This window comes from Urocitellus parryii, chromosome 7 (genome assembly GCF_045843805.1).
Source record: "Urocitellus parryii isolate mUroPar1 chromosome 7, mUroPar1.hap1, whole genome shotgun sequence".
In the NCBI taxonomy this organism is placed as follows: Eukaryota; Metazoa; Chordata; class Mammalia; order Rodentia; family Sciuridae; genus Urocitellus; species Urocitellus parryii.
In genome coordinates, this window is record NC_135537.1 from 158,837,570 (window position 1) to 158,850,463 (window position 12,894).

Sequence of the window (12,894 nt, forward strand, 5' to 3'; positions counted from 1 at the left end):
ACTCCATCCATGTTTCTGGACTCCTAGGAACCCCTTAATTCTGCCTGAAGTCTTAGTTTTGTCCTCGGGATGACATGGCCCTCCTTAATTTAGTTTGATGTCTCCCTTCATTTAGTATCTTTATTCTAGCTTGATTGGACTTGCATCTTCTTGTGAGTTTTCATTCCTTGCCTCAGATTGTTTCCTTCATGGTTTTATTTCTTCTTGTTCATCTTCTTTTTTCCCCAATTAGACATCCAGAGCAGTGACCATTGAATTTGGCTACAACCTGCCAAGGTTGGGATGCTAAAGATTGTAGGTTTTGCTGCAGAGTGAATTGTATTTCTATCTTGTTAAGCCAGTTTTTTGTTTTTTTTTTTTCCCTCAGGACTTTATTCTGGAGATTTTTCAAACTATTTATCCTTCATCTAGATTTATTGGTAACTTTCTGCCACAGTTTTTACCTGTCTTTTCTCCTGTGCTTGTAGTAGACATATCCATATATGTGCATCCAGGATATACACTCTTTTGGGTGAACTTTCTGAGAGTAAGTTGCAAATATCATGACATTTTACTCTTCAGTAGCATATTCTAGGAATAAGGGCATTCCTCTACATAATCATAATAACATTATTATGCCTAAGGAGATTAACTATGATTCATATCATATAACATAGTTTGTTTTCACATTTCCTCTTTAGTGGCTTTGTGATCTAGAACCCAGTTAAGATCTATCTCATTTAAAAAGTCTTCAATCTAGCTGGACACAATGGCACATGCCTATAATCCCAGCAACTCAGGAGGCTGAGGCAGGAGAATCACAAGTTTGAGGTTAACCTAAGCAAAATAGCAAGACCCTCAACAATGTATTGAAACCCTGTCTCAAAATAAAAATAAAGGACCTGGGATGTGCTTAGTGGTGAACCATCCCTAGGTCAATCCCCAGTACCAAAAAAAAAAAAAAAAAAAAATCTATAATTACCCCCTGACTACCATTGTTTTTTATGACTGACATTTTAAAAAGTAGTATTCCAGCTGTTCACACACTCCATTTTTCTGTTTCTTCATGATGGCATTTATCTTGTTCCTCTATCCCCTGTGTTTCCTATAAATGGGAAGTTAGGTCTGAGACCTTAGTGATTTAGGTTAAACTCCTAACAAGGACATTTCATGGGTTAAGAGTTGTACACTTACTAATATTTAGGAGGTATATAATGACATAATGTCCATAAGTAGTCTTGCTAAATTTGTGTGTGTGTGTGTGTGTGTGAGTGGTTTTTGTGTTTTTGTTAGTTTAGTGCTAGAGATTGAACCCAAGGTCTTGTACCTGCTAAGCACAGGCTCTGCCACTGAGCTGCATTCCTAGCCTCACCATGCTCAATTTGTTCATGAGAGGTGGTGACCAACCTCCCATGGCAAAAGCACATTATTCTCTATCATGTGGATGAGGGGGTGGTCCTTTGATATTATATAAATATTCTGTTCCCCACAATCTTTCACCCAGTGATTCTGGCATCGGTTGACTTCCTGATTGAGATATTACCTTGGGAGCTGCACAAAGCCAGTTCTGAATTAACACTAATGAACATGAGTATTGACGTGAGCAATTCAAATAAGGAATACCAACATTTTTTTTTCTTTTGACTTTTGAAATCATTGAGGAAGGCAACAAAATGCCGTCATCAAAATTTTATCAACAATTATAGGCATTTTAGGCTAACATTAAGTTGACTACTACTTAATTAAACATATTGCTGTCTGGCAGTTTGCTGGAAGTCAGAGAGAAGGCAGGTTGGATAGGGCTAGAAGTAGTCATGGTTTGTTCACAAAGCAAAAATTATTTTGATTATTTGAAAGTTATCTGTATGATTTCCTTTTTTTTTTACTCTCTTTCTACCTTCCTCACTAGAAAAGGAATCCCTTGTATTTCTTTTTAATTGTCTTCTTCCTTCCTTGGCTGACCTAACATGCCTAGTAGATAAAACAGTGTTCCCCAGACCCAGGAACAAACATCCTCACTCCTAGCAAAGGAAGGGAATGCAAACTTCTGGTCCATGGAGCAGTTCCTGAACCAAGGCAGCCAGGAGGTCGTGACACAGCTGAGTCTGACAGTGAAATACAAAACTGGGAAATGTACTTTGAAAAGTCTTCTGTGAGGGGAATAAAGAGCCTCACTTTGCTCTTTGACCTTGGAGAAATCAGTTCACCCCCACAGGGTGGGTGAAACACTAGGAAGCCCCGCCCTGTAGATTTCATGACTGTGTGGGGTGCACATATTCAGAACAGAAATCAGGATGCAGTTTTAATCACTATCGTCTTCTTGCAAGATCTCTCATGGGTGAACCTCCTCAATCTCTGGTTCTTCCTGTGCCTCACTATCTTAAAAGACAAGAGCAGACTGGGCATTATGATTCCTTTTCTACTTGATAGGAATCGGATTGCTGTAAGAAGTAAAGATATGAAGGGTGTCTACCTATCCTTTGAGTGTATAGGCCACCCCCAAATCTATCACTCCCAACTAGCAGTGGGGTAAGGATTTGTTCAGAGGGAGGGGGCTAGGCTGCCCACTGTGTGCTGTTATTGCAAAGGCCCTGTAGACCCTAAAGGAACTGCTCCAATCAGTAACTGCTGGCGGTTCTGTTTTGTCTTGAGAATGTTGAAATCCTACAGAGCTCCTCTTTAGAGAATTTAGATAAAAGGTGAAAAGTTCACACCACTTCCTTTTCTTCTAACTGTAGTTTCTTGAGAATTGAACAAATGTCAGTGACTGCTATCTAGATATTCTCTCTCTCTCTCTCTCTCTCTCTCTCTCTCTCTCTCTCGCTCTCTCTCTCTCGCTCTCTTTCTCGCTAACCTTTGCCTCCTTACTGATACAAAGAGTTAGCGTATTCCTTATTTTTTCCCACAGTAACATCTCCAGAAGGGTTTCTCTTGGCTCATCTCTCCAGCTGCCTCCAGCTTGGGAAGTCAGACTTGCAGCCAGAAATGCTTTCATTGGCTCTCGCTTGATCTGTACACTTAAATATGGAGTCCGTGATTGATGGAGGGCCTGGTTGAGAAGTTCATGTATACACAAACACCATCACTCTTATTTTGGGTAATAAGCCTTCTTAATAAGGGAAATGATGTTACTCCTGTTTTGCCTTTCTTTTGAATCTAGTTTCTTCTCCCTGATGAGGTTGAAGTTAGCTGTAACTTGATGTTGAAGAAGGTGTTCAAAGCTCCAGGTTTAATTTCCCCAGCTGGGATGAATGGGGTCTTCGAGGGCTTTCCATAGAGGGCTTTCTGACTCTTTTATAGTCATATTGGGGATTTCCGTTTCACCACAACCTCCCTCCCAAACCCACACGTTCCTGAATTAAGCAGTTAAGCAGCACTGGACCACAGGGAACTCGGGAGAGGCTTGCCCTGTTGAATCCCAGTACATGTACTGAAACAGAAAAGTAATGCCTATGAGGCTGCTTAGAAGAACTTCCCCTAGTTACTTCAAATCTGTTCCTGGGGAAATGTTTGGAAATTCTGAATCCCTATTTGACTTTGTTCCTTTCAAGAATAATAATTCTCCCCAACAAAAGGGCTACAGCACAAGGAACAGAACAGGGGAGAACCTGTTCCCTTAATGTCTAGCCATACTACCCTGGCCCTGCCTGCTTCACCTCTCTAAGTGAAGATTATTGACAAAGAAAACAACAACAACAACAAAAAACGGTGGTAGAAAAATATAAAATGACCTCTTTTTATTGAAAATGTATATGCATACCTATGTGCACAAAGAAAGGTCAGGACAAATGTGCACCATGGTGATCTATAGATGGTGGTTGGATAGTTTTTTATTTTTTATTTCTTGCTCATCTGCATTTTCTTATTTCCTGTAATTTGTGTAGCTTCTGTTATGATAAGAGTTATTTATTTGCTTTTTAAAAGGGGAAGCAAGGGCTGAGGATGTAGTGCAGTGGTAGAGCGCTTGCCTAGCATGTACAAGGCTGGGTTTGATCCCCAGCACTGCAAAAAGAAAAAAAGGTAGGGTTATGTGTGAGAAGGCTAGTGCTAGTACTGAAGCACGAAGAACGAGAAAATGACTCATAGCTTGTTTGTTGAACCAGCTAGTTGTTGAGTTTTTGCCCTGCGCAAGATCTCATTGGCTGTCTCTTCCTTCTGCAGTCCTCCTTGGGTATTCTGGGATGACTAGACCTCATGCTGATGGAGGAGTAGATGGTAGCCTTGTCTTTATGCCCCAGGCTTCTCTCTTCCACATTGCCCCTTCTACAGAGGAAAGTCCCCGTAGATGCCCAGTTAGAACCTATCGTTCAGGGGTTGATTTCGCCTTGTAAGAGTCTCTTTGCCCAAGCTAAGCAGAGCAGCCAGAAGCACCTCACTCCCTGCATCATCTGCTCCCTTCCTCCTTCTCCTGAACCCATTCCTGCCTTTCTTCTAAGAGCCGTTACCCTTCTCCATCATGTTCCTCTGATAGGGATGTGCTGGTATGGTCAGGATGGAACTGATTTCCAGCAAGGGGTATTGGGAGCAGCAGAGACAAATGGGTGTGGTTCTTCTCAAGGATTGTGCCTGGTGGTAGCTGGCACTTAGGGATAAGTTGCATTACTTCCCCACTTTGACCTTGACTGCAGCTTCTTGTCTTACTCCTTTAGCATCACCAGTGTTTATCACAGAGCTGATGTAGTGGGGACTCAACGTGCTTCTTCAAGGAATGGGTTGGGTGCTGTGGTGTGCCGGGCCCTCTTCTGCTGTTGGTTCAGTATCTTGTCTGCCTTGTGTGCTGTCTGCCCTGTTGCCTGTCCCCCACAGGCAGACACCTGACCTCTAATCCCCACCACAGACAGCCCCTCTCCCTAAAGCCATACACCCATAGCAGTTGGGAGACAGGGCCAAGTGGTTCTGGAAGATAGCACCTAAGGCTTCTTATCTCCAGCATGTGCTGTTTTGTTTTGTTTTTTCCATTTGCTGTTGCCCAAGAACCAACACATCCGCCACTGCTCAGCTACATGGCGAAATGGCCTGGCCTGGTGCCAGGGTGCTTCACCAGGTGGTTGGGCTGGGGAGGCTGCTGCATGCGATGGGCCGATAATACCCCACAGTGCTGTAAACAGGACACTCCACCCTCCCGCAGCCACTCAGCCAATGCCCCAGCGCCTGCTGCTTTGTCATGACCTGTCATGATACAGACTTCTCTGATACCAGAGCCAATTATGGCCATTTCCCAAATCTGAGAGGGTGCATTTCAGAAATGAAACTAATTCATCTTCCAACCACAAGCAGCCGTTGTGACTTTTCAATGCTTCCTATCCTTTGGTCACAATCACGTAAGCGCAGGGCAGGACCCACTGCCCAGATCTTTCCGGTATGCCCATGAATGATTAGCCCAAGAACCCCTATTGCATTTACACTCATGAGATTCCTAGGGGGCTGTTTGCAACTGAGGTCAGTCTCATTGTGCAGCAGAACTTAAGTGCTGACCTGCAGCTGCTGATGCCCAAATCTGCGAGCTGTGTTATTTCCCACCCTGTCACCATTTATCTCAGGTGGCATCCATGACTTTGTTAGATTGTCACTACTAAAGGAAAGAGCTTTGACACAAAAGACATGCACACATCTTTCCAGGGAGCAGGAGAGCACAGGCCTATGGACATGGTGGCTACAACTTGGTCACGTCTTTTCTGGGTAGTCTCCTTTTTCTTGACTCACTCATGATATTTTCATCTCTGCTTTTCTTCCCAGCATCCCTAAGGGGTAACGCAGGCCAGCTGGGGACCCTGTTTTCGGAGGGAGAGCAGGCCTGGTGAAGTAGGTCATATTGACTGCACTTGTATCCTTGTGAGGACAGAGCTGCAGTCAGACCTGTGTTGCTCGCATCTCAGCCCTTGCCAGATATCAAGGGACCACATTGCCCTTGTCAGCCTGCAGTCCCTTTAAGGAAGGCATGGGAACACACCAGTGCCTGATTTGGGCTTTGATTTATATTCCATTTGGGGGAAATTGACATCTTGGTTTAGTTCTTAATTAGTTTTGTTGTCCAAAGAAGCTGGTGCTTATCAAACCATGTGGAGGTTTATAAAAGAAGGAGTAGATTATTTTTCCCTATCAAAATCTAATCTTTTTAAAAGTGCCCCCTCTGTTTCCTAGGCACATAAGAAACATGGCATTTTACCCTCCTCTAAGGGGCTGGACATGCCAAGAATTTGGGGATTTGGGAGGGACAATGGAGCCGTGCTGAGGGTTCTGAGACAGTAGAAATTCTGTCTTGTGGCCAGCTAGGAGTGGAGCCAGGGTACTGTGCTTAGGTGTGGCTGAGGTCTAGCTGACTCCTCATTTAAGGAAGAGAAACTGAGGCAAGACTTCCAATTGGGCCAGATACAGTGAGAGCTTTGCAGGTCTGCTGTGGAGAGTGAGGCAGTACTTGTTCTCTCATTTCTTTCTCTCCTATCTTCCTTCCTTCCTTTTTCTTTTCTTTTCTTTCGTTTTTTTTTCTTTCTTTCTTTTTACTATTTGTGTAAGTTTTTTATATGGAGGAGCAAGTCAGGACCCCTGAAGTCTGCAGAATCATTGCAGATAACTTTGGTTGGAAAAAATGAGGAATTGAGCAAAATGGGTGGTTGGATTCTCACACCAAATTCCAGGATTCTGGGTGCACCCTATCCTAGCCCAGCCAGTACTGGGGCAAAGTACCACTATGATTATTGTTCTTGAGGTTAGACCCCAACAAAAATTCATGGAATAGGGTGGAACATGAGGGTGATGAGAATTCATGCAAAATGAGTGTCGTTAAAATTGTCCCAAGGAGATAGAATCCTTTATACTAGGTTTTAAAGACTTCCTCAAGAAACAATCAAATACACAAAATAAAAAATAAAAACAGGTCACCAGAAAACCCCAGGTCAGGCCTGCCATCTCCTCTTTGTTTTCCATTCCTGAACAGAAGCTAAAAAAAAAAAAATGCAATCCAGCATCCAGGTATCCAGGCGGGTGTCCCAGCAGGTTCCCAATGCTAGAGGATGTGAGATTTGGGAACAGATGAGAGAACACTGACTTTATAGGAAGGAGGCTTGGATTTAGATCTCGGTTTCTGCGACTCTTTGGGTGGTAGAGTCCCATCTGAGCTGCTCTGTGCCTGTCTTCCTTATCAGCCTCTCCTCAGCCGCTTCTAGAACTGACAGGAGAATAAAAGATTATATCACACAAAGGACTTTTTGTGGATGGGGCAAAGCTTGAGAGTACCATATGAACATGAGATAGTACTTTATATTTTTAATTATGGGGGAAAAAAAAACACCTAAAGGAGATTCTTGCAGGGACTCATTTGAGAGGATGGGACAGGTAGCTTCAAGAACTTTCCCCCATTTCTGTCTTTCAGCTCTGGAGTCATAGTCTCCTTCCTTTTGGCTTCTGGAATCAGAACATTCTATCCTTCATCTTATTTACTCACTCGCCTACCTCCCACCTGCCTCTTTGGTTATCTGTCATGTAATTTTGCATATCTGCTTTCCAAAGGCCCTCCCTCATCACTGGGCTCTTGTAGATGCTTTTGGAGGCCCACAGGACAGCGTTTCAGTTGTGAGCCAGCTGCTGATGTGGGCCAGAAGCTTCCAGAAATATTCGGATTGCCAGCCCAGGAAAATGAATAGTTGAAATGCTGTATAGGAGGTAAAATTGGGGCTTGAACCAGCAGACCTGTCACTAACTTACTGGGCTATGAGATTTCAGGGAAGGCAAGAAAGAGGTTGGGTCTTCCAGACTTGAGAGAAAGTCAAGTAGCTCATGGGGTTTGGGTTTGGCCTGGGTTTGGATGTGTATGACAGGCAAACTCAGGATCTATGGTATTAATTAGTATCCCTACTAGTATCAATTGTTCAAGTTTTTGGAGAGGGGGGTACCAAGGATTGAACCCAGGAGTACTTAACCACTGAGCTACATCCCCAGCCCTATTTTGTATTTTATTTAGAGACAGGGTCTCACTGAGTTGCTTAGCACCTTGCAATTGCTGAGACTGGCTTTGAACTCTCGATCCTTATGCCTCAGTCTCCCAAGCCACTGGGATTACAGGCATGTGCTGCTGTGCCCGGCTCAATTATTCAATTTTATTCAAATTCTTGAGTACCTACTAATTGCTGGCCCTATGCTGTAGACACTGTGGGGGATATAAACATGAATCAAAGCCAGTCCTCTGGCCACAGGTTGTTTATTATCTAGGAGTCACAGATACCTGCAACCCAAGAGAAAGAATGATAAGTACTGAAAGAGTACAAAGTATACTGAGGAAACTCAGAATGTCCTGAGACTCTCCTTGCAGGGGATTCCCATGATCCGGAAGGCGCACTGGAGGTGGAGGCAGTTAGGCAGGCCCTGGCAGGTGGCTCATATTTAAACGTTGGGCAAAACCTCAGGAGGGAGGGCCCTGACGGTGGTGGGAAGTGGTGTGTAATGTACTTGGTCCAAGACCTAGAAAGGAGTGAGTTGTAAAGAGGTAGTGAGACCAGAACATGAAGCTTTTGACTTCCATCTTTGAAACAGTTTGTGAAGGGTTTTAACATGGAAATGTTAACATCATTTAAAATGATATGTTGTAGTCAGTATGTATTCACTTAAAGTTGATGATATAAAGTGAAAGCAGTGAAATAGTATATACAGTATGATACCATTTTTTAATTCTAAAGCATACACACATGCATGCACACACACAGAAGGTAAGGAGTACAAGGATAAATATCTCACAGTAGTGACAGTGGTTATCTCTGGGTGTTGAGATTTGTTCTTTTTGTTTATATGTTTCCTGACACTTTCACAATTCATACTTACTGCCTTTGTATTTAGAAGTCATTTATAAATTCTTTTTTTTTTTAAGAGAGAGAGAGAATTTTTTTTAATATTTATTTTTTAGTTTTTGGTGGACACAAACAACATCTTTATTTTATTTTATTTTTTTATGTGGTGCTGATGATCGAACCCAGCGCCCCGCACATGCCAGGCAAGCACGCTACCACTTGAGCCACATCCCCAGCCCTATAAATTCTTTTAACTGAGCCAATATTGTATGACGGCTGAGGGAGATGATCTAGAAATATGCCAGGGAATAGATAAAAAATGAGAGTGAAAGTTGGCTTTACAATCACATTGATAATATATTCAAATTGGAGGGGAATTCCACAAATGTTCACTAATGTGGGAATGGCTGAGCAAATTACCATACGTCAACCTGGTGATATATCAATCACATACAGTCTTTAAAAATGACAAATATGTAGATTATTGATACTTGGAAATGGAGTTGTAAAAAGAGTGGAATGGGATAGAACAAAATGTAGTACCTTTTATATTGATTACAAATATGTCAAGATTTTCATAAATACCTACTTAAATGAATTTGGAGAAGGTGATGGCATGTCTTTTGTTGTGGTAAAATATAAATAATATAAAATTTGCCATACATTGACACGGTTGTGTAACCATAACTACTGTGCATTTCAAGAACTTTTGGGGGTTTAGTTTTGTTTGTTGATGTGGGGTCTCCTTTTGTTGCCCAGGCTGGTCTTGAAATCCTGGGCTCTAGTGATTCTCCCATCTCCACCTCTGGGGCAGCTAGGACTGTGGGCCTGGCCACCGCTGCCAATTGCAGAACTTTTTTTTTTTATCATCCCAAACAGAAACTTCATATCCATTAAAAAACTTCCATTCTCCCTCCTCCTAAACCCCTGGTAACCTCTATTCTCCTTTCTGTCCCTGTGAATTGGTTTCTAGGCACCATGAATAAATGGACTCATGATTTCTGCCTGTATGTCTGGCTCATTTCACCTGCCATCATCTGTGTTGTAGCATAGGCTGCATCTGTTGTTTGGCTCTTGTGATTTGTGATGCTGTGATCATGGGTACACAGACACCTTTTCAAGCCCTGCTTTTATTTTGGGGGGAGGGGGGTGTATGTACCTACAGGCAGAATCGCTGGATCATAAGGGAATTCTATGTTTAGCATTTTGAGGAATTGCCAACTTTTTAGTGTCTTTTTAATATAAAACTCTTCAAGTCTATTTATACCTACAGTTCCTAGTTCTTTTTGCTGTGCTTAATATACACATAAATTATCAAGGGATTACTACAGATGTAAAAGCATTTTATTCTGTTTAAAGGAGAGAGTCTTTATAGATCTTAAGATAGTGGAGTGTTTTTAATGTGGCCATGGAAAACAGGGTCAGTTCAGACCATTGAAACTTCCAGATGATTCCAGAACCCTTGCATTTTATCAACAGTTTCAACTTTTGCCCTCTCCCAGAAATCTTTAACCAAGGTAGATTAAAATGAATGAATTTATAATTGCTCATTTTATCCTATTGAGACAGAGGAGAGAACCAAATGACTTGGATATTTTCTTAAACTGGACTCCTCAGTCCTAGAGAGTTGAAAGTAGTTATGTCATTTTCCTATTCGCAGTCACTAGATTCCCTGGAGCTTACTGTTCTAAAGGGAGTATGAAGAATCCTTCAGTTAATTGAGCTGACTTTGAGCAGTGTGCAGGAGCCCTGCAATGTGTGCTGGAGGAGGAAGGGGAAACAGACACCAAAGATGGGAAAAAACTTGGTTTTTGTACACTTAGAATTCCCTCTAATGATGGAAAACACTGCTAGTTTCAGGAAACTGTTCATGGTTCATGTGCATTAGGAACAGGAAAAAGACAGAGGACAGGTATAAAGTAACTCTGAAGTCCATAACAAAATGTCTAAATTGCTTCCAATGATAAAGCCTAGGCGGTTAAGTCAGGAAACCCCTTGACAGACTGTGCTTTTGTAGGCTGCTTCACATTCCTCTAGGTGGGAAGTGAAGGCATAGCAACCAGGCAAGGCTTCCTAGAGGAGAGAAGGCCGGTTGCCATGTCTCCTTCCTTAATGCTGATGACAAGGTGTGTGGGCTGTGCTCTCTTCCAGCCAGTGTCCCATGTTCGGTGGCCCCAGAAAAGTCAGTGTGTAGGCCTCAGCCACCCCAGGTCCGACGTACCTTCTCCCTGGACACCATCCTCAGCTCCTACCTTCTGGGCCAGTGGCCACGAGATGCTGATGGGGCCTTCACCTGCTGTACCAATGACAAGGCCACCCAGGTAATGCAACTCGCTCCTAATGGGATCAGGATGGGGTGGGAGGGCTGGCTGTGGAGGCCTCTGGTTTCATACCCTTCTCAGTCATTGAGATGATTTGTCCTTGGTTTTGGTTATACATGTAAATAGCTTTTCATCTTCTGCTGTTTACCAGCTTGTGTGTTTTTTTTTTTTTTTTTTTTTGTAAACTTACATGAAAATGAGTTTGCATTCCATCTGACTGGTGGAAGGGAGACGTCAATCTGGGTTTTCGGTTTGACTTTCAGTACTTATGTAGGTAATCAACAGTTGACTTTGGAATTTAGACTAGGTTTTAAAAAAATGAGATTTACCTTGCTAAAATTAAACTAAGGCCAACATTCAATTGAGTTTGCATTCCCCAGATAGCCAGAGGAAGTGGCCAAAAAATATGCTGAGCCAGAATCAATCCCACTGGAGAATTAGGAGTGGAAAGTTCTCAGATAATGGAGTTATTCCTTGCCTGTAGCCCAGACTGGGATTTTGAGTCCTGTGGAGCCCAGGTTCCTCTCCTTCAGTATGTTTATTCTTCTCATTAAGAATCCTAAGCTTGGGCTGGGATTGTGGCTCAGCAGTAGAGCACTTGCCTAGCACATGTGAGGTACTGGGTTTGATCCTCAACACCATATAAAAATAAATAAATAAAATGTATTGTGTCCATCTACAACTAAAATAATAATAACAACAACAACAACTTAAGCTTAACTACCTGGGAAGTTGAGGTAGAAGGACCACAAGTTTGAGGCTACCTTGGCAACTTGGTGAGACCCTATCTCAAAATAAAAATTAAAAAGGGCTGGGGATGTGGCTTAGTGATTAAGTGCCTCTGGTTCAATCTCTGGTGCTAAAAAAAAAAAGCCGGGCTAGGGTTGTGGCTCAGCGGTAGAGCACTCACCTAGTACATTCAAGGCCCTGTGTTCGATCCTCAGCACCACATAAAAATAAATAAATAAAATGAAGATATTGTGTTCATCTAGAGTATTAAAAATAAATAAATAAATAAAGCCCTAAGCTTGGAAGAAGTCTCATAGACCATCCAGTCCATTTGTCAATTTTTGAGTAAAATAGTATTAGCCTAAGCAAGAAATCATCTCATACAAAGATATTTCGTAATCTGATTCAGGACTTCAACATTCTTAGCAGTTGAGTTGGTAGGAAGCAAGTCTCTCTTCTGATGCAGTTTAAAGCAATTCACCTTTAAAACAAATGGATGTTCCCAGACAGGTGTAAGCAGGGAGGAAAGGACACTCGGCTCAAGGTCAGCCCTCTCTTCCGGATGCTGTTGGACAAGTCAGCTCTTTCTTTGCATGTTAGGTGAAGTTGCCTGCTCTGCCTATTTGTAGGCATCCTGACGGCCAGGTGACATGCCAGCGTACCTACCCTTGCAGCTCACTCTACATCCTCTCCTGAGCACATCATGTCGGTTCTTTTACTTATTTTTTATGAGATTCATTTTCAAATGTCACTAGTGAATGTTTGAATACCCAGTCCTGTTCTTGGCATGTTGGAATGGAGAATAAGGAAATGAAGACAAGATTTGGCCTCTCTGAGCCTGGATTCCAGTTCCATGAAGGCCAGTGAGCAGCCAGCCAAAGGGCGGAGATGGGGCCAAATGTCTAGCAAAGTTTAGAGGAGAATTCTTCTGGGGATACTCCCTTGAACCAACAAGAATTTAAACAAAAGAAGTTAAAATTGATGGCCCTCCTTGGAGCTTCAGGTAGAAGATGAAGAGAATACACTCTAGGTAGCACAGAAAGTGGTCTACTTCCTGGGAGCCCAGTGTCCTTTAACCTTTGACAAGG

The 12,894-nt window shown here is 42.6% G+C and overlaps 1 protein-coding gene across 1 annotated transcript in view; it reads left to right on the top strand.

Annotated features, from left to right (window-relative positions):
• Positions 1-12,894, top strand: part of Fam117a (family with sequence similarity 117 member A) — a 44,332-nt gene that overhangs the window by 14,982 nt on the left and 16,456 nt on the right. Inside the window, exon 2 of the mRNA XM_026387037.2 lies at positions 10,908-11,077. Within this exon, the coding sequence (XP_026242822.2) occupies positions 10,908-11,077 (170 nt within the window). The remainder of the gene's footprint in view (positions 1-10,907; positions 11,078-12,894) is intronic.